We start from the raw sequence: 27,488 nt of genomic DNA on the forward strand, positions 1-27,488 counted from the left end.
TCTTTACAATAAGGCTTTCAAATAAGTCATGGCTGTACGGCAGTGAAGCATTGGTGTTGAGCACTGATGTCATGCTGTCGTTGATGATGATGATGATGATGATGATGATGATGCCAACTGAAACACGGGGCGGTCTTTGTGTTGTACAATCGGCTTCAGAATATCACAAGCAAGAAATTCTTTTGGGTCTCCCATTAGCACCAATGTTATTTGCAAATGGGTGTATTTCGTCAATTAGGTGGCCTTTCACGTCTTCATTCCAATACAACCAATCAGGTTAAGGACCTATGGTTGCGCGAATACCAGTCATCGGGTTTTTTCGGCATTTAAACCTCCCTATTCCCGACACGTTACTTAGGACTGTTTACTTTTAGGATTCGTAGAGACACTTCGACAGCCTAGTGTCGCTTTCGATCTTTCCGGGCATGTTGGGAAATCAAGTTGATGTCTGAGATTCAACTGAATCTCTCGTTCACCTGAAATTCCGTTGAACCTACCGTTGACACAACTGATTTACAGGCCACTATACAAATTCACTCTGGGCTCTTGTCCAGAACCGATGAGCTGTTTTTACAACTTGTTGGAATAAGTCCCAACGCAGCCTCCGGGCAAATTATTCTGACTCCATAGGCTATATCCCCGCTCCCTGACCTTCGTCGCCTACCATCAGCCAGGTGTGCATGAGCTGTTACATTCCCATCTCTTCGAAATGAGCTCGGTCACCGCGTAGACGCTTTGACACGCTGTTATAACTGAGGTGTTCGCTGAATAAATTTAATTGCTTAAACAACACACGTTGGATTATACTAGCAATAAAATCATAGTATACCGAATCCCTCGTTTAAGCGACCTCACTTTCTTGGAGTAATACTTAATTTTCGGTTTGCTGTTATACCCATGTTATATGCCGCAGTAGCCCATTGAGCTGCATTGGAGGGGGGATCTGTGTAGCCTCCATAGAGTTTCCTCTTTCGTTTTGGTTAGTGGTTGAAAGTCTGGTAAACAGACTCCTCGTTGCCTTACTGTTTCCCACTACTCGTGCATGCCTATCCTAGTGTCACGCCTCCAGGGTAATCGGCACACTTCCGTCCACCTTACAGCAAGTCAGAAAAACACCTGCTTGGTACGGCTCCAAGTTCACCTCAGTCTTCTACGAACCATCACGTTGTCATTATCAATCGAACCAGTTTTTTAATCTATCGTTTTAGATAGTCTTCCCCAGGAAAACCTGGTCTACGAATCAGCGTCAAACCAAAATCGACACCCGTGAGGAACACCTCATACCTCAGCACGATCTTTTGGGTTAATCAAGAGCAAACGGTGTAGTATTCCAAACAAGCTTTATTTGTCAACCCTGGCTATCTGCTCACGCAGCCTATGAATAGCGAGTAGGCCCTCACCTGTCGGTACCAATCTCCGTGTCCACTATTTTCAACTGTCCAGAACGAAGCATCTATACTATCTTAGGAGATACCACTTACGGTAACTCTCCGCGCATACCCGTCTCTTTTCAGAACCCACCCCCAGTGGGAACTTTTCCACGTGGCCTGTCGTAGGACGGGCCCTTCACTATTCAGAAATTCAAACTATCTACTTTTGATATGCAATCCGCATGCCGCCTACTATCAACCTCAGGAACGCTTGAGTGTCAGTCAGTATGGTTTTCCTGATTTTGTTGTCTTCAATCACATGATCTATTTTCTTTCAGTATGACTGGGGTTGGTGGCAGGCCAGAAGTGATTCTTGAAGGTGCTCCGTCCATGGAGGGTCCATGGACTGAATATCATTTCCGCTTCAAGCCAGGTCGAGTCAATCGTACTCCACCGGTAGTCAGTGAGTTCATCCCCATGTCACATCCCGTCGGTATATCCAAATCTCTACTTTTTTCAATTTCTATTCAATACCGAGTCATTTGCAGCCATACGTTAGCACTCGTGAGGTCCGCGCTGATGTACTTACTTCATACAGTAGCATTTGTATCATTCGGTATCTTACTCCAGATAATCCAACACTCACGGAGAAGATTAATGAAGGACCTCTCCTGTGTGAGAGGTTAATTTCTGGGGAAGGATTTCTTGTATCGCGTTACCAGCTGTACCAATCCAATTAAACGCAACTGAAACGAACATAAACTAGACGGATGCAGTACAGGAAGTATGGCTGTTTATCAGCCTACGTCTCATCTTGTAGTCTGAGGTGAAATTTAGCTCGTTTAATGCTCTTTTATCGTGCACTTACGTGTATTCCCTGTACGGCAAGACATCAGTTACACCGTAGCCTTATAGGCGAGGCAAGTTTGAATGTTTGTCTCATTCCAGACATGAACTGCGAAAGTCAGGATTTCAAAGTTCAACCTCCGAAACAAAAGGCGACTGAGTAACCCAGGAAAAAACAATCAATACCGCGGCCTGTAGTACATGTCAATATAAATCGAAAAGTAGGATTTTGTGCCACCCAATGTCTGAAGTATACCAAAACAAAATCCCCAAAGAGCTGGCAAGAGGAGTAAGCAATCCCTCAGCATTTAAGAAATCTGTCTAAATAAACCCAGAAGGTCCCAAGATATCCAGGCCACCATTGGCTGCCGGCGATATCGCCACGGTCATCAGCAGATAGTGTCCGCTAAAATCAGCCAGGGGGAAATACTTAACGCAAGCATGCCTTTCCATTGCACCAGCACTCGAGCTAAATATCGAGCATAATAGTGGGCACTGCCACCAGGTACGTGTTTACCATCGGATTAGTGACGCCATCCATCAACTCCTTCGAGTGTCAGCGTAATACTACACCTCCCCAAGTGTAACACCAACCGGGAGCACCCGTCAACACGCTATCAAAGTGATACAATGTACGTGATCGTATTACTCTGCATCTATAAATGGGTGGTAATTAACTTGCGCTAAGCGCAGCTGGCCATATACATGTTAACCCGCACGATGAGGGGTGGTATGATCCTCTGGAGAAGTTTTTTTTATCATAACGAAGCCCTTGGGTCTATTTGCTAATGCCAATTGAAAGAGCCATCAGCAGCGTGCTAACCAGTGGCAACGGTATTTGGACAACTAACTTTATCGTTGCTTACCACATAATGTATGCTAACCACAGCGCACCGTTGTAATCAATATAACAACTGTCACCGTCTGGAACGATTCGTATAAGCACGTATAAGCTAATCTTAAATTGAAGGGCTGAACCCCTTTAATTATCCCTGTTGAATAAATTGTAACTAACTACCGTGACGCAAAAAAATGTGCGTAAAAATTACCTGGATCAGTAAAGCACATCGGTCGGCTGAGAGCTAACGGCCATAGTTTCTCCCACAGTCACTGACCATCACTTATCCCTGTTACGACGCCTTCTACCGTGGCTATACCTCCCCGCTTCCCTATATGTTTCAGACAACAGGTGAGTCTTCAAGCTGTAGTCTTACAGTGTTAGGGGACTCCACACGTACGAGGACCCGTAATTCATGATGGACGTGTCTTAAATGTACATTGTGGTTCAGGTTTGGACTCAAAATACTCTGGGTCATGGAGACGCCATATCTTATCCGCTTGGACGTCACAGGCTATATCATCAAACTACTACGACCGTCAATTGCACACCACCTGCTTATCCCAACCACGATAACCATTTCTATACACCGTGACTTGTGGTCCTAGGCATAGAATTCTCATCAAACTGGTCCCAATAGTGTCTGGTTCGCATCTACCCTAAAATGTGCCTTCAAGGATCTTTTCACTCGGAAACCAATATACTCAAATATTGCAACAGTCCGATTCGAACGTCCACCAATCACCATCATCATCACATCATCATCATATCATCATCATCATCATCATCATCATCATCATCATCATCATCATCATCATCATCATCATCATCATCATCATCATCATCATTCTCTTCATCTTCATCTTCAATCTTCATCTGCATGCCACGGCATTCCGCTAGCTACTGCAACGCGATACCGTGAATGTTGTCATCATGTGTAATTTCTTAATGTAAACAGACGTAGTAGCCGGATGATACCCCGATTTATAGACTTTGAACTTGGACAAACGTTTTCTTCTATGCTCACCCACCATGTGCATCTCAAAGTGTCTGGTGTATGAACTGCTTAATAAATATGCCCAATTTGACTTCATCTCCTCGTCCGAACTCTCGCTTTTTTAAGTACCTCACCAACCTCGTGTGGACTGGCAGCTGTGGTTTGCAGCCTTGAGTCAGCCGGACGATCACCCTTGGTTCTACAACCTGGTCTATCGGTTGCTCCAACAAGAACCCGATGGTAAGGCCTCACTTTATAGACTATTTGTGTTGTGGACAGTCCTGGGTCAAGTTTTGGAATCTTGATGCCCACTGTTTAGTTCGCTTTATCCCAGCGTTCTTGATCAAGAGTAAGACTGTGTTCTCGCGTCGAAAGGTCGTAAGGTACAAAAATCAGTGCTTTCAACGCAGGTCATTTCCCTCACATCACTTTACTTATGTATCCATCCAGTTTAATACTGTCAGGAAAGTCAAATTCCTGAAAATATTCCCAAAACGCCCGAAATCTACTGAGACCCTCGAACTCCACCAAAATCTCAATAGGAAAGCCGGAAGGCATCCAGGCTAGTGAATCAATCAATCAATTCAGCAATAGTCGTCGAGCTTTCAGGCACGCCACGGAAGCATGGTCGACGATGATGAGTTTCCGGGCATAGAAGCACGTCGATGATGATGGGCGTTCACCAAACGCCGACCGGACAGCCTGGATCAATGTTGAAAGTACCCTTGGGTTGCCCCTTGTAACTGTTGTACTGGCTTGTTCGCAATAAAGCTGTTGTGTTCGTTGTTGACGAGTCTCTTTACGACACTAAAGCACTCGAACGGTGACAGTATTTAGATGGAACAAATACTTTCCAAATTACCAGGAGCGTGCGACCATATGAAGCATCTGCGTTAACATCGATGTTGCTGTCTCTCGTGATGATGATGGCTGTACACATAGCATCGTACCGTATAAAAAAGCCGCAAGAGCGAGTAATTTGCTTATTCTGACTGTTCAGTCTGCTGAGCGGCCTTCTCACCGTTTGTTCTCATCGCGTCTCTGGAGCCAGTTTCCCCTCATTTCACTGAGCCCCAGTCAAATGAGGTGCAATGTCCTGTTGCTGCAGGCTGCCCAATTCAAAAATAATTTACTTCTGACTCTGATATGCACATCATATCAATTCGATTATCCAAATCTTCTCGTGATCCGAAGGAGAAAATTCCTCAGCGTTTGTAATTTTATTCAACTGTTTGCAACCTGGTAGGTAGTCGGAATGACTAGTGTCCCTTAGGGTAGTCAAAAGTTAATCAGTTCGAAATGCAGTCCGAAAAGTAGTGACCTACTCTGCGTCAGTTGATGCATCTGGTCATCTCATATTTTATGAGCTTTCATCCTTGTCGTTGACGCTTGTTGCACTTTTCTCTCAGTATTACAGTTGCTGGATACATCCACGATACCAACTAATCCAAAGTTTGTGAGAGCTCATCTGTACACTTATTACTACACGCAACCTACTGAGTAAGTTGATTTTAAACAGATATGCGGTTTTTTAAGTGTGTCGCTTAGCTTCGTTTTGCAAACTTTACCATGGCGCTCGTGCATCCAAGCTATTGTCTTCATTGCATAGCTCCCCTCCCATTCTCCCCAATTACGCACCAATCTATCAGCTCCCGCCTCCGATGCGCAGCTACCTACCTCACCTCCCTAAATCATCGGTGGAAGAAGCTGTGACAGCTACCACCACTATACGACAAGTACGCTGTTCTTACAGGTGATAATCATAGGAGTATTTGGTTCTTATGCAACCATTGTATTGATTTTCGGTATCACCTGAGTATAGGGTGTACCACATAAAATCGTGAACGCGACGTCTTAGGATATACATTCACATGATTCAGTATAATGCAAGGTCAATGAGCGGCAGACCTGACTTCTAATTAAGTGCTCTTATGAACAAAAATGTGTTACGTCTGATAAGGGAAACTGTGAATCGGCCAGGCTCGTTCCAGTTCACAATACTTCTAACCAAGCGTCCCCAAGTGGAAAACCCTAACATAGCACCTTCGAGTATCTTTTTGAATTACTCATATTTATGCTATTCGATGCGATGATCGAATGAACAGAATAGTTCAGCCGCTACCTAGCGGCTATGATGTAACCCGGAGCTGTTGTGGTCCGAGGTTGTCCAAGCTTAGACAGGAGCAATCAATTGTTCACTGGTGTAGCGATCGAATTTGACAATCCGGTTGCAACTGCTTCGTCATTCATCGACATCTTCAGTGTCCTATTGGTTATGGTGCTAAAACCTAGATGTTATTGTTTGTATGATTTTTTATGGATACGTAATAGTTGTGTTGTGACTAGTCAATCGAGTATACCCTGGTCAATTGGTTTGGAGTTGTAATCATGCCCCGCGTTAGTTGATTGATCTTCATATCCAGGACAGCTCATTTTGTGTCCCTATTGATCAGTTTCGATGTGGTATCGCGCTTCGTTTGTTTGTTTGGTTTTAAATCTACAGGACGTCACTGGCCCATTTCCTCTGTCTTTCGAGTTTTCTGATCCTTTTGGCTTGAGGTCAAACCAATAGAACTAGCCACACTTCGCAACATTGCTAAGAACAATCGACACCTCAGGAGTAGATTCAGACCACGGACTTTTCATCCTTTAACTTCTGCCTTTTTCCCGGAGTTAAGCTGGTTTTTCAGAAGGCTGGTTCTGTATGGTTCTTTTTTACGAAGCGCAATTAGCGTACTAGTGGACAGATCACTCGTTGGTACTGGGGCCTACGAGCACTGCACTAGTTCTGGTAAACTATAGGGAATAGCGGTTACTACGAATCCAACGATGTAATGCATCAGTTATCTGACAATGGCTGCGCTCCGAACATAGGCCACAGTAGCTTTCCCTCGTCAGCCATGATTCACAACAATCCCTGAGGAGAGGGTACCGCGAGTAAAATAGCTTCGTACACCCCAGGGAGGCACCCTTTGCGAAAGGGATTCCACACTGAATCGTAACCGATGAGGAATGCTAACATGGCCTCGGGCGACCAGCATGTCCATATTTATGGAAGCAGCGATGCTGACTACCCCAGAGAAAGGACGGCCCTAAAAACCGCACACTTCGATCGCACGACGGCTGACCGTGACCGCTGGTGCATTATTCAATACGGTGGAAATACTTTTAAAGCCAGAGTCCGGTACTCCTCAAAAGACACCTGCTGTGCGTAGCCGCACTTCGATCGCCGGCTGACCGTGACCGCTGGTGCATTATTCAATACGGTGGAAATACTTTTAAAGCCAGAGTCCGGTACTCCTCAAAAGACAGACACTGTGCGTAGCCGCATCAGGAGTGAGACAGTAATACCTTACTCTTTATGCCCTCAGGTTAGGCCTACCCGCCACATCCGAGTAGGTCAGACTATTGAGTCAGAAGCTAGGATAGGGTCCCCGGACAAAACGCTACATCCTCCAACTGCCTTGCGGGTCAGACTTTTGAGTCAAAGACTCAAGGTGGGTTACCTCAACCAAACCACCTACTTCGGCCTGGACAATAGGAAACAATCATTTGCCATTGCAGCTTTTCGCCCACCGGTCTTTTCCCACACTCCCTCCTCATCGAACAGTGTAGTGCGATCAGCCCATCTACCACTCCCCTAGCCATTGTTCCGTGTCTAAACCACCGTCCATAAAAATAAACCGAAATAATCACTTACCAACCTCATAAGATCTGATCCACGTTGCATCCGCACTCTATGTAAATTTTGGCCTCAGGCATCTCCTTCTGAAACCTTGCTTTCCCTCTCCGTCGATATGTGTTGTCTCCGAAGCACGTATACAAGATCTCAATTCGATCGTGCACCTCAAGCCTCTTAGGACGAGCCCAGATTTTCCATATTTCACTCTTGGGGCATCCGATGATCCTGGCGTAACGGATCGTGGTATCTACGGTGTGACCCAAGGCTGAAAGTGCCTTACTGAACTGGATTCCAGTAAACAGTCGTCTTTGCGCTGTGCGATTGTCTGCCACAATTAAGACCAATGCAGGTCGATGTGGTGTTTGTTCATCGTATCAACTGCAGTTCTGAGACCGAGAGGGATGGATTTTGTCAAGATCTGTCGCGACTGCTTCGGTCAGCAGGACGGATATAGTAATCCTGGCGGATGATATGAATGCTCAAGTTGGATGACTTAGTCCGGAAGAAGCACCGTTAGGTGGTAGATTTGAAGTCGACGTGCAGCTTGCGGATAATGGGGAGCGACTGCTCCAGCTGTGTTCAGATCATCGTCTGTTCCTGGCCAGTACGAACTTCCAACACAGGCGCTCACATCGAGTTACTTGGAGGCCACCTACCACAAGACAGTCATGAACCCAGTTAGACCATGTGGCTATCAGTTGTCGATGGAGAGCATCACTTGAGGTTCGTCGTTCCTTCTAATGTACGCAGATTGACTCTGGTCATACTATCTATGGGGTCCGGCTGTCACTTTGCTTTCCGTCGGCACTACGCGTGCCCAAAGAGAGCAACTCCGTTCATCAACTTTGATAAGTTTCAGTGGCTGAAGAGTATTGAGCTGATCTGGCTAGAAAGCCACTGGAAGCATACAGTCATGTGAATTGCTTACATGTTGAATGGAAGCCAGTTAAAGAAGCAATGCTCTCGGTTTTCAAAACTGTTTGTCCAGGTCATCTGGCTCGACTAAGTGAACACTGGATATCGTTGAGGTCAGCAGATCTTATTTCTACCAGAAAGTCCATGCCAGGAACTAGCGACTTTGATGGCGCACTCAGACTCCTCAAACACCGATTAACCAGGAGCTTGAAGAATAACAGATTTCGAAGGCCAGGGTAATGAAGGCTTTCGCTGCAGGCAACAGCCGCGCGCCTTTGAAACTCATTCGATCAGCTGGTCAAGAGAAAGCAGGTGTCAATAAAGCAATATGATAAAAAGACGGAAGGGCATTTATGCCCTCAGGTTAGGCCTACCCGCCACATCCGAGTAGGTCAGACTATTGAGTCAGAAGCTAGGATAGGGTCCCCGGACAAAACGCTACATCCTCCAACTGCCTTGCGGGTCAGACTTTTGAGTCAAAGACTCAAGGTGGGTTACCTCAACCAAACCACCTACTTCGGCCTGGACAATAGGAAACAATCATTTGCCATTGCAGCTTTTCGCCCACCGGTCTTTTCCCACACTCCCTCCTCATCGAACAGTGTAGTGCGATCAGCCCATCTACCACTCCCCTAGCCATTGTTCCGTGTCTAAACCACCGTCCATAAAAATAAACCGAAATAATCACTTACCAACCTCATAAGATCTGATCCACGTTGCATCCGCACTCTATGTAAATTTTGGCCTCAGGCATCTCCTTCTGAAACCTTGCTTTCCCTCTCCGTCGATATGTGTTGTCTCCGAAGCACGTATACAAGATCTCAATTCGATCGTGCACCTCAAGCCTCTTAGGACGAGCCCAGATTTTCCATATTTCACTCTTGGGGCATCCGATGATCCTGGCGTAACGGATCGTGGTATCTACGGTGTGACCCAAGGCTGAAAGTGCCTTACTGAACTGGATTCCAGTAAACAGTCGTCTTTGCGCTGTGCGATTGTCTGCCACAATTAAGACCAATGCAGGTCGATGTGGTGTTTGTTCATCGTATCAACTGCAGTTCTGAGACCGAGAGGGATGGATTTTGTCAAGATCTGTCGCGACTGCTTCGGTCAGCAGGACGGATATAGTAATCCTGGCGGATGATATGAATGCTCAAGTTGGATGACTTAGTCCGGAAGAAGCACCGTTAGGTGGTAGATTTGAAGTCGACGTGCAGCTTGCGGATAATGGGGAGCGACTGCTCCAGCTGTGTTCAGATCATCGTCTGTTCCTGGCCAGTACGAACTTCCAACACAGGCGCTCACATCGAGTTACTTGGAGGCCACCTACCACAAGACAGTCATGAACCCAGTTAGACCATGTGGCTATCAGTTGTCGATGGAGAGCATCACTTGAGGTTCGTCGTTCCTTCTAATGTACGCAGATTGACTCTGGTCATACTATCTATGGGGTCCGGCTGTCACTTTGCTTTCCGTCGGCACTACGCGTGCCCAAAGAGAGCAACTCCGTTCATCAACTTTGATAAGTTTCAGTGGCTGAAGAGTATTGAGCTGATCTGGCTAGAAAGCCACTGGAAGCATACAGTCATGTGAATTGCTTACATGTTGAATGGAAGCCAGTTAAAGAAGCAATGCTCTCGGTTTTCAAAACTGTTTGTCCAGGTCATCTGGCTCGACTAAGTGAACACTGGATATCGTTGAGGTCAGCAGATCTTATTTCTACCAGAAAGTCCATGCCAGGAACTAGCGACTTTGATGGCGCACTCAGACTCCTCAAACACCGATTAACCAGGAGCTTGAAGAATAACAGATTTCGAAGGCCAGGGTAATGAAGGCTTTCGCTGCAGGCAACAGCCGCGCGCCTTTGAAACTCATTCGATCAGCTGGTCAAGAGAAAGCAGGTGTCAATAAAGCAATATGATAAAAAGACGGAAGGGCAATTCACTCCCTCAACGATCATCTTGTGCGCTTAGCTGAGCAGGTCAAAGAACAGTTCAGCCGGTCTCCTTCAGCACAAGCGCTGGAAGAGCCCAGTGGGCTTGAATGGAATATCGACACCAACCCGCTATCAGCAACCGAAATCCAGCGTGAGGTATCAATCCTGAAACGCATTAAAGCACTTGGTCCGGGTGGTCTACACCCCGCACCCTTCAAAGGAGGTGACGGGGTCCTGGCAAACAGTTTGACAAACCATACTGCAGAAGATTTCGAACGGAAACAGAATACCAGCCGAATGAAGCTCCTCGACCGTCCTCCAAGTCTTTAAAATCAGAAGATTTGAACGGAAACAAAAACACAACCGAATGAAGCTCCTCGACCGTCCTCCAAGTCTTTAAAATGGGCGCACGGACTTCACGTGAAAACTTCGTGGTATCAGTCTGGTATTCATCGCATCTGGGATTATCTTGGGAAGGTTGATCGACTATTGGGAGTGATGGATTAGTGTGAATCAAACTGCGTTTCGCTCGGACTGAGAATGCATCGACCATATAGTTACCTTGAGTCATATTCTTGAACAGCGCTACTTCTTCAGATGTCCCACTTTGATCGTTTTTCTTGATTTGAAAGCTGCCTTCGACTGTGTCGATTGTCAGAAACTTTGGCAGCGTCTGTCGACCAAAGGTATCACTTCCAAATTTATATCTTTTATGAGGGCACGGTGTACGAACCCTTGTGCGCGCCTACGATCATACGGTAAGCTTTCATCTGAGTGGTCTAAGACAAGGCTCCCCTCTCTTCAATTTTGTTATTGGTTTGCTGCTTGCAATCTCTCTCTCTCTCTCTCTCTTCACAAAGAGGGGTGACATTACCTTGGTGTGACGTTTTATTCAAGTCGACCTCGTAGTATCCCAGCTCACGTAATCTGTTACTTGCATCCGTCCGTTAATTTCATACGTCATCGGCCGTCGCGTGGTTCCATCAGGTGAGTCGCCTTACTGACTGCATACAGCAGGGCGGGTTAGCGAAAACAGGCCACTGCTGACGCCGTTTTTCTCTTTCACATAGTTCATCTTCCCCCTTCCCTCTCCCCACCTCAATAATACCCTTCTTCTCGTACGCCTACCAAATAGGACTGATAACTCCGTTCGTCCTGCAACGGTTTTGCAAGCCACATCTGCGCGTCATCCGGCGCCGACATCCTCAGGCATCTCGAAATCAATCTCCAAGCCTCGACACCCAGTCTATCTGACCGCCTTCAATGCCTTCAAGCAGGTCAACAAGCTGCTCTTGCTCTCACACTGGATTCGCTTGGCACTGTTGTGTACTGCATCTCAGAAACAAGAATTCAAGATGCAAGCACAGTAGTTGAGATAATCGCCCCGTTACTCTCCACTCCCTTCCGGCTGCGCACCTCCTGAGATCCAGGGGCCATTGTGGCCGGATATGCAGGTGTTGCTATCGTCCTAGATCATTGGGGTGAAGGATAGTTGCTTGACTGGATACCTGTCAATAGTCGCCTCTGCGCTGTTCATCTGGCAACGTCTGTGAAGGTGTCTCACAAGAGGGAAGTTGGTCGATGTCTATTTGTCGTGTCTGTTTGCGCCTCAACTGACTGTAGCTCTGACACCACCAAAGACAAGATTTATGACGTCCTAAATATGGCGAGTTGAAAACATCTATATTGTTGTTGCCGCGAATCTGAAAGAGCAAATGGGCAGGCTCAGCATATCTGAGACTCAATTAGATGGTCGACATGAACCGAACTCGTTACGTGTGGACAGTGGTGAACGATTGCTTCAGCTGTGGAACCGAACTCCGTGTGGACAGTGGTGAACGATTGCTTCAGCTGTGTGCTGACCGCAGGCTGTTTTCTACAGTACTAACTTCCGAAATAACTAACGGCGTCTGGACACATGGTGTCCTCCAACGCCTTGCGGGCCACGAATTCAAATCGATCATATTGCCATCGATTGTCAGTAGTGCGGATCAATAACTGGCTGCCGGCCGTTTTGGAACAGATTTGTGGATTCCGACCATACGCTCATCCGGAGTCACTTCTCCATTTATTTTCCAGGGCTGTGTGAGGCGCGGAAAAATACCCTGCCAACTGAGAGACTGACAGAACCGCATTTTAGACTAATTTACCGTATTCGTTATCTAGAGTCTCTTCCAAATGCTCCACCATCAGATGTGAATTCATGCTAGGGCGACATCGCCACCTCTTTCCACGGTGCTGGGTGTTTTGCTTTTGGCATGGCGATACCAGGATCAATCGCTGAAAATCAGACCGAACAGTGGCGCTGCCCGAATCTCGGAGAAATATCTCAGCCGGTTCCCAACATAACTTGACGCGCGATTTATCAGACGTCGAGTGAAAGTGAGCGTGCGAGCCAACCTTGAAGTGTGTTGGACACAGAAAGCCAAGGAAATGGAAGATGCCCAGAAATCCGGTTATGCCCGAAGATTATTTAAGTTAATCCGTACGACGGGGCCCCGAAACTACCTGTGATCGAAACCATCAAGGATCAGAAGGGAGTGACCATCTTAAACGTCACCGAGCCTCTGGTCCAGATGACTTCCTACCCGCATTGTTCAAAGGTGGGGATGAAGTCCTTAATGAGCGCTTCTCCGATCTGTTTGCTTGCATTTGAGAAAAATAATCTGTCCCAGACAACTGCAGAGAGTTGGTGATAGTGCCCATTTTCAAAAGGGGGCTCGTAGTGAGTGTGGCAACCACAGGGGGATCAGTTTGACTCGGTCGTAACGAAACTGTTGGCGTCACTTGTGCTTCGTCGCCTTACGGTGGCTCTTGAGACACTGACTCGAGAGCAGCAGACGGAATTCCCGCCTGGTAGGGGTTACGTTGACCAAATCTTCACACTTCGTCAGGTGCTAGAGCAACGCCATACGTAAAGGCGACCCACAATTCTAGTGTTTCTGGATTTCCAAGGCTCATTCGACTCGGTTGACCGATCTGTTCTTCTTGACACGCTTACGCACCAAGGAATGCCCCGGAAGTTCGTGAACATAATACGTTCTTTGTATTCGCATACTTTCGGACGTGTGAGAGTATACGGCGAGCTCTCCGAAAGCTTCCGTACATAAATTGGTGTCTGTCAAGGATGCCCACTCCCTCCATTCCTGTTTAACTTCGTGATCGATGAAACCATGAGACGAACACTAGATGGTTCCCAAAACCTTGGTGTTCATTTGAACACCAGTGACGGCAACCTTGTCATTCTGGAATATGCAGACTACGTCGTCCTCGTCTTCGAAGAGGAGGAGAAGGCGCAGGTGTTTTTGGATGAACTGACCAAAGTCATCCCGTCCTTTGGTATGCACTTTGCACCCACCAAGTGTAAGCTTATGCTCGTGGGCATGCAGTCACTGAACACGCCACTTACAATCCAGAAAAAGATTGTAGAAGTTGTGGAGCGTTTTGCGTATCTTGGAAGTTGTATTAGTTCTGACTGCAGTGTGACAGATGAGGTGGATGCATGAATCTGCAAGGCTCGGGTCGCGATTGCTGATTTCAGACACCTATGGCGTCAAAGTGGTGCATCCCTGAATCTCAAGGGACGTGTGTATCAGGCTACAGTTCGGGCTGTTTTGTTGTATGGCTGTGAGACTTGGCCTGTTGGAGCAGCGGAACTGAAACTTCTTCAGGTGTTCGACAATCGTTGTCTCAGAAATGTAGCTCGTGTGGGTGGGTGTCGGCGTATGCGTAACGAAACTGTCAGAAAGTGAGTTTTCGGTTGTGCAACGGATACTTCCATTGAAGAATACGTCCAGCACCAGAAGCTGCGTTGGTTGGGACATGTGTTGCGTATGTCTAACCGCCGTTTGCCAAAGAGAGTTCTGTTCTCCATGCCCAACCCAGAGTGGTGGCCAACCCTTGACCTGGCAGAGGGATATGAAATAAATCACGAAAGTCTTGGGTGCTGTCGGTGCTACTCGCCTTTCAGGATGCGCACCACTTGATCCTCACTGCGCCTGATTGGAGATGCTGCAAGATATGGCTTCTAACCGATGTCACTGGCGATTTTATTGTTAGTTACTATCCAGATTGCGTGAATGAGTGTTCGGAGGTGTAGGAACCTCGTAATGATTGTAGCGAGTCAGCACTAAGTACCTTCCCTGTCCACTTTCATTTTTACTTCACAACAAGGCTTTCAAATAAACCATGGTTGTACGGTAGCGAGGCATCGGTGTCGAACACTGGTGCCGTGCTGTCGATGATGATGATAATGATGAGAACTCGGGAGTCGAAATTCTCCGAGGACATTCGCTCATAGACAGTGAGTATGCGGACGATGTTGCTCTCTTTGGTTCAGATCCTTCTCAAATGCAATCCATTTTAAATAACTTAACTATGCGGCGCGGTCTGGCATGGGCTTCACACCTGTAAAGTGTGAAGTGCTGCTGGGTGGGATCAAACCCAAACCCCACGCTCGCAGACGAACCAGTTAGTTTACCTGGGTATTTGTATAAGTTCCACTGGACTTCAAGCAGGTCAACAAGCTGCTCTTGCTCTCACACTGGATTCGCTTGGCACTGTTGTGTACTGCATCTCAGAAACAAGAATTCAAGATGCAAGCACAGTAGTTGAGATAATCGCCCCGTTACTCTCCACTCCCTTCCGGCTGCGCACCTCCTGAGATCCAGGGGCCATTGTGGCCGGATATGCAGGTGTTGCTATCGTCCTAGATCATTGGGGTGAAGGATAGTTGCTTGACTGGATACCTGTCAATAGTCGCCTCTGCGCTGTTCATCTGGCAACGTCTGTGAAGGTGTCTCACAAGAGGGAAGTTGGTCGATGTCTATTTGTCGTGTCTGTTTGCGCCTCAACTGACTGTAGCTCTGACACCACCAAAGACAAGATTTATGACGTCCTAAATATGGCGAGTTGAAAACATCTATATTGTTGTTGCCGCGAATCTGAAAGAGCAAATGGGCAGGCTCAGCATATCTGAGACTCAATTAGATGGTCGACATGAACCGAACTCGTTACGTGTGGACAGTGGTGAACGATTGCTTCAGCTGTGTGCTGACCGCAGGCTGTTTTCTACAGTACTAACTTCCGAAATAACGGTAGTCGTCTGGACACATGGTGTCCTCCAACGCCTTGCGGGCCACGAATTCAAATCGATCATATTGCCATCGATTGTCAGTAGTGCGGATCAATAACTGGCTGCCGGCCGTTTTGGAACAGATTTGTGGATTCCGACCATACGCTCATCCGGAGTCACTTCTCCATTTATTTTCCAGGGCTGTGTGAGGCGCGGAAAAATACCCTGCCAACTGAGAGACTGACAGAACCGCATTTTAGACTAATTTACCGTATTCGTTATCTAGAGTCTCTTCCAAATGCTCCACCATCAGATGTGAATTCATGCTAGGGCGACATCGCCACCTCTTTCCACGGTGCTGGGTGTTTTGCTTTTGGCATGGCGATACCAGGATCAATCGCTGAAAATCAGACCGAACAGTGGCGCTGCCCGAATCTCGGAGAAATATCTCAGCCGGTTCCCAACATAACTTGACGCGCGATTTGTTGGAGGTGAGATTACTTCTCAAATCAAGAAGGTCGGGACAACTTTTCGAACCTCCGACATCTATGTCGGCTGGTTTTGGTTGTCAAGGGCAGAATTTCCACTGCGGTGCTGCGATCCATCCTGCTTTATGGTCCAGACACATGGACTCTACACGCAGAGAACGTACGAAATCCGTCTGTTTTTCCATCGGTGTCTCCGAAGCATTGGTCAGGTCTGGAGGGATTAGTAATGCCGATGCCCGCCAAATGGTTTTATGGGCAAAGAATTCATTCATAAGAGATTAATTACTCACGCTTCATAGGTTGTGCTGGTTATGTCATGTACTCCGTATGCTGGAAGACCGTCTGCCTCACAGAGTTTTTTTCGGCCAACCCTGTGCTGAATGAAAGCGACGGAGAGGTGGTCGGTGTATCATCCGGGAACGAAGTGTAAAACCTTTAAACGTTAAACTTAGTCTGGTCGATAACTGCCTCCTCCCTGGTTGGAGACCCCGGGCCTCCTTTCTCCATGGTTAATGAAATGGCCCAATCGCGCAGTCACTATCGCTCGTGTACCAAAGCTATCGCCCTCAAAGCGCAGCTAGCCAATTCCCGAACTAACTGAACAGGCCATCCTCTCCACACACTCTTCCACACTCTCTCACTTTCCGGTGATCGGAACTGTAGTAGTTGGAACCAATGTGCCTATGGTACTCGGCTTGTAGGTTATTAATCGACTGATTGATTGAATGGAGATTTCGTCTTGTAAGCGATGCTAGTCTATGCTGAGAAACCGAAACAGCTGCGTCATTTATATTGAGAACCACCAGCACTGTGCATCTCACGAAATTGCATTTATCCGGTGATGGAAGCATGAGTGGCGCAATATCTTATCTAAGTGCTAGTTAATCACGCTGTTGATCAGCCGCTCTTAGCCGGACAGTTAAGTGTTGAAATTGCTAAACGGTTTCTAGACTTTGGAGTTTATTGCTGATGATTCCAAATAAGGATGCAGTACTTCTTGGCTTTTCAGCATAGATTGGCATCACTTCCAGGACGAAATCTCCATTAAAAAATCCCCTGATGTCACGTACAGTTATACAACCCGTTTGACCGAGATTTTCTACCTTACGAACCCCAAGCAGCTCCAATTCGTTTTGTCCCTCTAGTGGCATGGTTAATCAACAAATTCGCAGAAACGGTACTCGTTTGGTATTTTCTCATTTTTGGATTATCCTCAACATGGCAGCTTGTTGTGTACATTTTGCACGAACCTTTGCTTCCGAGTACAACTAACGAGTCGTTTACGTCAGCAGGTATCACGATCGTGACCTGCTCAAATGCTAGCTACTCTCCTTTGAAATTTGTAAGTAGTAGATGCACCGGGTTGAATAATATTGTTCCTTAAATAGCCATTTATGTAGATTACAACCCAGTTTCACATCTACTCATGTTCTCGTTTCTAACTGCTCGACTGACACACTGAATTTATGGTATCTATCGAAACTGTCTTCTCCCAGATATAGGCTGTTGTTTTCGGCAGGTGTCCTTATTTTTCCCCGATATGATCTAATTGCCTTTCACTTTCAGTCGCAGTGGGAATTGGTGGCACCGCGTACGAAAATCGGACTATCTTCCACCGGTTTCCCTCTCTTCACCTGTTCTGCGTATGAAGCTGGAAGAGTCAGGCTTGATAGGCAGACGCGTAAGTCGCTTCACCATACACCAGTTACATTCACTTGAAATGTCCAACCCTATCCTATCGATTACCTTCTTTTTCTCGGCTTCAGCGCTCAAAACCCATAGATCCCACACCCTTGTCTCAGGGATTGGCACGTGTGCGCTCCTACATTGGTCAACCAGCGGATCTGACAGCTCTGTTGCTTGTATGCATCATGCTTGGAATCACTAAGTGCGCATTCCCGAATACAGTGGAGAGAAGAGGCTAAATAAATAAATAAATAAATACTATTTGCCTGACCCTCTGGTAGTTCTCCGTTTCGCTCTGCTGTACTTCTGAGTTCGACTCCTAACCTTCTGCCGTTTCGCTCCTGTTTGCTCCTATTCCGTGATTGTCTCTTCCCGTTTCTACTCCTCATCGACAACCCGGTTGACTTCACTTGCTTTAACGCCTTATTCCGCATGAATTCTTCCTGCCCTTGTCTCTGTTTCTTCGCTGTCATTTTTATAAACCAAAACCCGAATGGAATTCTTACGATGTCTCTGTCTTTTAGAATGTTTTTTTTAGGACAAGGGAGTTTGACGATATCGAAACAAGTTTGATAGGAAAGAAAGAAAGAAAGTGTTCAGCTGTAGCACCCTTCCGGTGCCTAGCTGCCATGCCACCCGAAGGAAGCACGAGTGCTAGGATACTGCCAGGTTGCCCAAGCCTAGACAGGGGAAGTCGAGTGGCGGAGGTCGGATTCAAACCACGAACCTTCCGGTCAGTAAATTCGCGCTCTACCCACTTGGGCCATCTCGCCCTGCGAATGGGATTAGTTATTTCCAGTGAACTGCTAAATAAACACCCTTGGTTCTCCTTTTGTGATGTAACACATTCCAAACGGGGTATCCGGTAAATTGCTCTCCATCCTGACTAACACCAGTAAAAAGTAAATAGATAAATTATAAGTTACAGAAATCTAAATTTTTTCATAAACCACCACAATCTACTCATTAAAATAAGGTGTAATCTGTACCTTTCAAAAAGTACAGCGTATTTCTTTGCACAATATTCTTGATTCCCCCTTAAGCCTTCTTGGGTTTCTTAGTTGTTGATTCTCGATATCCTGTGAGCATCCGACTGAGAGCACTATTACATGCCCGCTCTCTCTGCAACACTTGAAGATGTTTCGGAATGTTTCGATCAAAGGATCCAACAGCACTTTCCGAGATGCTGGACTTACATCCCACCGAACAGTGAAGGAATTGGTCGGCATGGAGTAGCTTAGGGTGAGCAAATCCCATGCGGAAAGTGAAGTGTAGGTGTACAAAAGACTTTCGCCTTTCTCTAGCAGTGTTGGGTTGTACAAGTATGTCATAGCGCCACTTAGTGTGTATAATCGTTGTTCCCCTGACGTGAGTAAAAGTATTTGAGAAACGTGTGATATTGGTGTGTTGGACTGTGATTGTTGGTCGTAAATGGTCTTTTCTGTAAGACCTTTGCGAGTGGAATAACACTTTTAACATAAAAATGTTGCATTTTGTTGCGTATGCTCAAACCAAAATTCATGCTAACCTACCCTCATCTTTTCGCGATTTATTTTAATTAATTTCCTTTCTTCATTATTGTCGTGCGCTCGACTTTGAACTTGTTGTGCCATAATTTCAGAAGAGGCTGTCTGCTTTTCATTCTTCACGGTATTTGAGAAGGAAGGAATACATGACGGGTAACTATGTGGTGTTTGTGTGTGTTGCCAGTAATCGAACCACGCACGCCGTTTCGCGTTACGATTGGGTGTGCAACAAATGCAGCGGGCGGCCAGTGAAACCAATGGAAGGCCGAAGAATCCGAGGAGGCTAGTAAGCTGAGCGTATTCGCTCTTAACAAACAGTAAGCGAAGCACCGGCTGTTTAGTGTGTTTTTGTCCAAGGAAGCTGGGCAACCATCCCTCAGTCGCCTCTTAGTAGGGTTTCTTAGTTTTTGTACGATCAGATTTCGCTAAATTGTCGGTTAACCGAGGTGTTAGGCACCTGCAAGGCCCTGCTGAAGTATGGAACGCTGTCGTGTATATTGTGGCAGTTTGTGGCCGATGAATTTGGCAAAGTCCTTACCGCTCAGGATATATGCAACTACCGACGAAATGGTCGGTCATCTTTCTTGAGTAAGTGACGCATAGTTGAATTTTACTGTGGCAGACTTCGGGAGCCCGGACTTATGCTAATGCTGCAGTGAGGTGAAGGTCACTATAGCCACATATACTTCTCCAGATGACAGCAGATGGTGTTGTTTCGACGCTTTCCGGATGTTGTAAATGTCGATGTAAATCACACGACAAAACGTTTTGGTTTAGTTTTTTGTGCAAATAATGAATGACCTGTAGATAAAAGCTGTTGGGGATATCAATATCCCCCAGAAGCTTTCCGGAGTTGTAAATGTCGATGTAAATCACACGACAAAACGTTTTGGTTTAGTTTTTTGTGCAAATAATGAATGACCTGTAGATAAAAGGCGTTGGGGATATCAATATCCCCCAGAAAACGCTGTTTTTATGTGTGCTAGCGAACTCCTGGCATCTTCAAGGTCAAACTATGAAAAATCAATGGCCTATTGATACTCCAAGAAAATTTAATTCCGACCACGTACAGGATACCTTTCTTTCCACTGACTTGGGTTCGGAAGCTCCGGGCATCGCCTGTTGATTGTGTGTTGTTGGATTATTAAAGTTTGTGTCCGAGGTTCTCGTCTTCTTACTATTCGCCGTGCTAGGAGTCTGTATCAAGCAACATAGCTGGGGATAGAGTATTGCCACAATCCGCATTATCATATTGTTTGCTCGCTGCGTGACCGAACCGTAACAAACAACACTTTGTCCTATCCTATCACATGAGCTGTTTGCTCTCGCTGAGTCAACTAAGGTGTTGTGAGTGCAGCTTCTGTTCTAATCTGATTGGCAGTCACCGATAGCCAAGTTGTGCGATGCTTCTGTCGCCGGTCCCAATGGATTGAAGCCGGTCGGTGCAGAGGCCAGTGGATACTGGTACACCAACTTCATTTTCAGAACTTTCGGTGTTCACCGGTGGAATTGGCATAGTGTCGCCCACGAAGATGGATGTTAAGCTTGGTTCGGAAAAACTGATAAGCTGGTCTGCAGTGAGCCTGTTCCATCACTCGTATGACGCACCTCCAAAACACCTTCCCAGGATAAACAACATAGTCCAGTGGATACGATCCATGAAGTGGCGGATCGCTCTGGGGCGAAATCCGGTGCGAATGGTGGCAACGAGTGGATAGCACAGTCTGAGAACTTGGTCCAGGTATCATGGCGTCCGAGAACGCCTGGAGGCAGGGAGCGATCCCAACTGACGTAGGTAATGAAGTAGAAAGAGAATGTACCGTTGCGGGACGGAAGACTCGTCAGAATTCCAGCTGAACTTCTCACTTATGGTATCCTTCACCTGGGTGAAAGCTGTGGGACTAAGTCTGACGAGCACTAAGAAGGAAGAAACCAGGGGGTTATGGGCGATGTGTTCTTGTCAGGTCGGATAAGCTACCGTTCGTCGGAACTCACCGAGGGGCAGTATCAATATCCGGGTAGAAATTTTGCTAAGCAAAGCGTCCGCACATATACACCGCTCACTGTCACGTAATTATAATTATATTATAATTATAACAGATATAACACCCTGTCAGTGCTCAACTACCATATTAACGCTGAACATCGAATTCCTTGGCATAAATGGGGTAGTCACTTGAAATCTGAATGAATTCACACACAAATGTTTCTAGATTCAACTGAGCTGATAGCGGAGATATCGGAGCACATCATGTTCCGTACTCGCTAATACTGAAGGAAATGCATGAAACCATAGTTTCTGGGTTCAGCCGTAGGTTACAGTTACATCTGCAGTGCATTATCGAGAATAAAATTAAAATGTTTGGCCGCTAGTCAAAAATTACTTCGTAAAGACAAACTAAGTGAGACTGTTTGGAGCCCTTTAAAAAGAACCCATCCAGAAAGCAATGGCATAGCGATCCCAGGATTACTAATGACGTTGATTTTGGAACTACTAAACAAACATTAGTCAACCATGCGTAGAAATGCCTGAAATTCCACAGTGGATCTGAACCAATGAATTTCCCACAAAGGCTAGCATCTTCTGCCTCGAGCTAACTCGAGCGTAGACCATCGTATATTTCAGTGTGCGGTGTATTCTGGGGAGCAAATTATGCGTCCATGTGGGACCACGTAGGAATGTACTTACAGTGCAAAGTAGATTCCACCGGAAAACTTACTGTCTTGTAATTTGTTTCTCCTCTCCTGACGATAAAATTCGATCACGATAGCTGTGTTCTCGATATCACCCGTTTCCACATAAAAAGTGACATCGTCCCCCGGTTTGTAAAGAGTACCCCAACATTCAGTGTTCTCTCCACGATGTGCGCGACACCGGTTGATTTCCAGAGTAGATAGCAAAACAGGCTGGGGACAGTTGTGTGGAGTAAATGAAAATACTCCAGGAGTCACGGGGGATGAGATGGATCGCGCCTGTGAGTCCACGCGGCGTAAACCCGCATTACCTTCTGATCCATCCTCAGCAGGTCGATCGTCAAAACCTGTGGATAAAAAGAGAGTAACGTAGGTAATAGAACGTCCACAGTCATTTGTCTTGAATTACTTAGTTTCGTCGATGTTACTCTCAGGTTCGATGAACTCAAACCTAAGACCGAAAGCCGCAAGGATTGTATCAAAAACCGGGAAAAATCAGGAAAACGGAAAAATAGGGACACCCAATGAGCAGTTACCTAGAGAAAGAAACCCCAACCCTTCCGGTAAATCACGAAGTGTCCAGTTAAACTTGAGAATTCAAGTGACGAATAAGAATTTGACGATAGTAACAGGCTTCTACCAGCCAATGTGGAGTTAAGTTGGCAGCAGAAAGGCACAAATCTCATAGTTTGAGACAGACCTTATCGTTCAGCTGTAAAAACCTTTCGATGCCTAGCTACCATTCCACCCGAGGGAAGCATGAGGGCTGGTATACTGCCAGGTTGCGCAAGCGTGGAACGTCAAGAGGCAGAGGTCGGATTTGGACCACGGACCTTCCGGTCGGCAAACTCGCGGTCTAACCACTGAACCATCTCGCCCGACAAAGCCCATATTTCAGGTAGAATGCGCGGCGTGCGCCAAAAAGTCTGCGTGATCGTAATGTGCTGGAATATCGGTAGCTCGGGCGAATTCAATGGTGATTGATCAGGTGGCTATTGATATGTTCGCCAAGCTTGGACACTGATTGGTAGGCAATTTGACGTTCCCACTACGGAAGACTCAGATAGGTAACAATACCAGTGGAATGAGGCACATCGATCATCATCATAGTCCTCAAAAAGGGCGGCCATGTGATAACCATTGTGGCAATAGCCCTGTAGCCGACGCGTCCGTCGGGACCAGTTGAGCTAACTGCTCGATCACTCTTCAGTAACCTTCAGGCACCTGTGGCGATCCAGTGGGCGCCGCGACAGGGGTTCGCAGCGTCCTAATTCAGCCGGAGAAATGATTATTTTGTGACTGGATACCCGATGATAGTCACCTCCGTGCGGCACGTCTGGCAACGTCCTTAAAGAAGTTTCACCAGCGGCAAGTTAATCGTTGTCTACCCGTCACGTCTGCTACGCCCCAACCATGAAAGACAACTTTTATGACACTTTCAATGCCCTCTTACAGTGAGCAGAAAGCTCAGATATTGTTGTGGCTGTCGAAGGCCTGAATGCACATCGGGCAGGTTTAGCGCACCTGAGGCTCAACTGGGTGGTCACACAGGCTGAACTCGATATGCATAGACGATGGCAAATGACTTCTTCAGCTATGTGCCGACCGTAAACTTCTTACGCAGCATCGATTTCCGAAATAATCGAAGTTTTCTGACAACCGGTGTTGTTCAACAGCGTACCAGCCACGGATCCAAGTTGATCACATCGCCAGCAGGGACCAACGGCGCAAATCAATAAATAACGGACGTTCGTTTCGGAACACTCGTAAGGAATCCGGCTACACGCTCGTCCGAGTCACCCCTACACTTTCAGAGCTGCGTAACATTCGAATAACTAGCTTGGCAACGAAGACGCTGGCACACAGAAATAGGACAAATTTATCAGGCTCGTCTTCTGGACACTTCCGACGGCTCCGTCGTCAAGTGTGCATTTGTAAAGGAACAAGATTACAACGTCCTTGCACGATGCCTGGGGTTGTGCCTGTGGTACGAGACTACCACGTCCACTCAAGCACTGGATAGTGGAGGAGAACACTAGCACCACTTGAACATCCCGGAAATGTTTCCACCGGCCCCTAACATGATTCACAAAGATAAATTCTCAGACTTCAAGTCAAACTTATTGTGCACGCCAACCGTGAAGTCTGGTGGACCAAGAACGTGGAAGAAGGTTACGGAACGCGGAATGCTCGATGCTGGTTCAAACGGATTCATGTGACCAGACCAAGAAAACCACTGGTGGATAAAAGTGGTGTGATCATCTTCAGTAAAGAAGGATCCCTCGATCGCTGAGCCAAACATACTGAGCAACAATTCTCGAGACCGCCTGCTACCACTCAGTTGGATTCTCCAATTGAAATAGAACACTGGACGATGGGCCTGAAGAGTCCTACGGCCTAGAAAGTTTTCGGACACATATTTCCTCCCAGGTGCCACCGAGCACCAGGTCCTGAAGACATCCCACCCGAAATGTTCAAGGATGGGCATGAAGTCTTCAGTCAGCGCTTAGCTGACCTAACTGCTCCCATCTTGGTGAACGAGACTGTCCCAGGTAACTGAGGAGAATCGATTATATTGCCCGCTTCAGACATACAGCCCTTAGTGAGTGCTAGTATCACTGAGGAATCTAATTGACTGCGGTCATAGCGAGACACGTGGCGTCACTTGTTCTTCAGAGCCCTATGAAGCATTACTTCGAGAGCCACAAGCGGGCTTCCGGCCTGGCACGGGTTGCGTTGACCAAATCTTCACAGCATCAAGTGCCGAGAAAATACCATACATATAGGCGACCCAGAGTTTTAATAATACTGGATTGCAAAGGCGAATTCGACTCACATGACCGCACAACAGCATAGTGAAACTCCACACAAGTGTTTCAAAACCAGCGGCAGCCAGTTATTGATCCACACCACCTGTGACCCTAACTGATACCCTGTTTAGGGAAAACCATTTGGCCAGATGTCCCTGGTTATTTCGAAAATTGGTGCCGCATAAAAACCTGTGGCTAACAAACGGCTGGAGCAGTCGTCTGCCGTTTTTTGTGCATCGGGAGACTCGACAGGTACCAACTAATCAAGCGGTTAGAGCGCGAATTTACTGACTGGAAGGTCCGCGGCTCGAACCTGACCTCTACCTCTCGACTACCCCTGTCTAAGCTCAAGCAACCTGGCAGTAGCCCAGCCCTCATGCTTCCTTCAGGTAGCATGGCAGCTAGGCACCGGAAGTGTGTTATAGCCGAGCGATTATTTTAACCTTTTTTAGTGAAGCCTCAGATGCGCTTAATCCGCCCGCCTGTGTAGTCGAATATCCCCGTGTTCGCGAATAAACCTACCAACATGATGGATAATTTCGTCCATCTGGGTAGGTGCACACGTCCCAGTTGACTGGTAAAGGGCTGAATTACTTCCAGTCTGGAAAGCCGAAGCAGCGTTTTTCAACCTCCGACATTTTGAGCGCCAGTTTGACTTCTGCTTGACTGTCAAAGGCAGGGTATACAATACTGCGGTCTGATCAACTTTATGGATCAGAGACGAGGCCACTGTGTGGGGAAGGCCATAAGAGACTCTCTGGGTTTGACCGTCGGTCTTTTGCTGTGGACCTTCCTGATCACGGATGGCATGAGTACCGGGCGTCTGGTTATGTGTGCCTTCGTGGAAAGCGAACAGTTCGCTTTCATGCGTAAACTGTTTGGCTTATTCAGGGAAATGAAATGAAAGTGAAGACTTGTCAAGTTGACGGCACAAATGTGGGCAGCGAGATTAGTGTTCCGCTGTTACGTCATTTTGTGTTACTTCCATATTAGAAAAGCTATCAGGAAGCACTTATGTATCATATAACATTCATTTATTTTTGGTCACAGACTGCGAACAACCGGTACATATTCCGCCGTATGCCTCGCCTAGACAATGCCGTACAATAGGTCCATTGTTTATCGTAATGCTAGCACACAGATTCCGACATGATCTGCAAATACTGCACCGCACGGACCCACGATTTGTCTCTTACGTCACATTGGTTGTAGATCACCCGCAAATGGGCTGTGTACGCACAGTCCGGGATAATTCACTTTGATAATGTGACCAACAACCGTCTGGCGAACGCAGACGGTCGCCTGGAAAACCGGGTGCACCACTGGGATACACTGGAGCATGCCAGACAGAAGTTGTCCAGTAACGCCGAGTGGCTCGCTCGAGAATATGAGATGCATATGTCATACCAATGCGACCGACGGGAAATCCTGGAGAGCGACGACTACGTTCTGGACGTTGTCTGTCGATTGACTACTTATGCATGTTCCCTTGTTTTGAGGCACTTGAGACCGTGACCCCCAAGGCTGTACTATCATAGTGTTGGAACAAACAAGATGAGGCAACTGACTTATGGTTCCGGGGGCTCCTGGACGGTTGACGCCTGTACTGTAGAATGCACATGCCCATTCTATCAGACGACAGCTTTCGACGACCTGCGTGAACTACTGAACCGAGTGGTGCATGCACTTCAGGGGCTCAAACCTAGGAGGGCAGTTGATTGTTCAGGGGAAAATCCCACACCAAGCCTCGTTGTCTGCAACTGACGGCCTGCCGTTGGTGGTCGAAGATAATGCACCTCAATCCAGGTGTCGGTGTCGGGAAACATTTAGGCTTTTGTGTGCTCTTTGACCGGCCGACTAGTACCAGTAACCGCTGGTGAGCAACGGGTGGCGTATCGTGTCACGTCGACTGTTATGATGGTGAACCTTGCCCGCCGCGTGGTGATGCTCTTCAGGCTTGTCTCAAGGGTGAGCCCATAGGTGATTAATTTATTTTTGGTAAGTAACGCTCGTCCCGTCCGGAAAGGTGCACTTGTTAACCGATCCGCCTAGAGGGCATTTCATGACCTGGACCGCAGCACAGTGTGTCAAGAAGTCTGTTCGTTCGAATTTCAGCTCCAAGAAGGAGCTAATCGACAACCGTGAGTTAATGGCTTACTACTAAAAGTAAAGCTGTAGAGCACTAGCTGGAGGAAAGAGACGACAGTGATTTCGTGTGACTCATACAAGCCCACGAGCTCCAGACTGTCAATGAGACATGCATTCCATTTGGGTTTCGTATTTTTTAGAGTTACAGTCAGTAGGCACCAAGCTGCACGGAACCATGCAATGTGAATCAGCCATTGAAGATGGTGCTGCGTAAACGAGCCTCTGCGAGATGATCGCCCCCGAAGTGCTCCCTTTATAGAGTTAGTATTGCTCCCAGTTTGTTCGCCGCCTACCTTAGTGATATTTCGATAACGCAACTTATATCTTTCTCTCATTTTCCAGCAGGACATATTTACTAACCAAAGCGACTAATAATGTTTTACAATTTGGACCTTCGGCTTTTTCCGGTAGAGATGCATTAGCGCGCATCGGTCAGCTGATTAGGTATCATGGACCCCTAGCCGAATGTTAGTCGTGT

General features: G+C 46.9%; 1 protein-coding gene across 1 annotated transcript in view; it reads left to right on the forward strand.

Moving 5' to 3' along the window:
• T265_11846 (hypothetical protein) overlaps positions 1 to 26,377 on the forward strand; it is a gene marked incomplete at both ends in the record, with an annotated part of 45,612 nt that extends 19,235 nt beyond the window's left edge. The window contains 6 exons of the mRNA XM_009178633.1: positions 1,709 to 1,833; positions 4,178 to 4,291; positions 5,461 to 5,551; positions 14,126 to 14,332; positions 17,713 to 17,827; positions 26,075 to 26,377. Of these exons, the coding sequence (XP_009176897.1) occupies positions 1,709 to 1,833; positions 4,178 to 4,291; positions 5,461 to 5,551; positions 14,126 to 14,332; positions 17,713 to 17,827; positions 26,075 to 26,377 (955 nt within the window). The remainder of the gene's footprint in view (positions 1 to 1,708; positions 1,834 to 4,177; positions 4,292 to 5,460; positions 5,552 to 14,125; positions 14,333 to 17,712; positions 17,828 to 26,074) is intronic.
• Positions 26,378 to 27,488: the final 1,111 nt, after the last annotated feature.

This window comes from Opisthorchis viverrini, assembly GCF_000715545.1.
Source record: "Opisthorchis viverrini unplaced genomic scaffold opera_v5_608, whole genome shotgun sequence".
Taxonomy (NCBI): Eukaryota; Metazoa; Platyhelminthes; class Trematoda; order Opisthorchiida; family Opisthorchiidae; genus Opisthorchis; species Opisthorchis viverrini.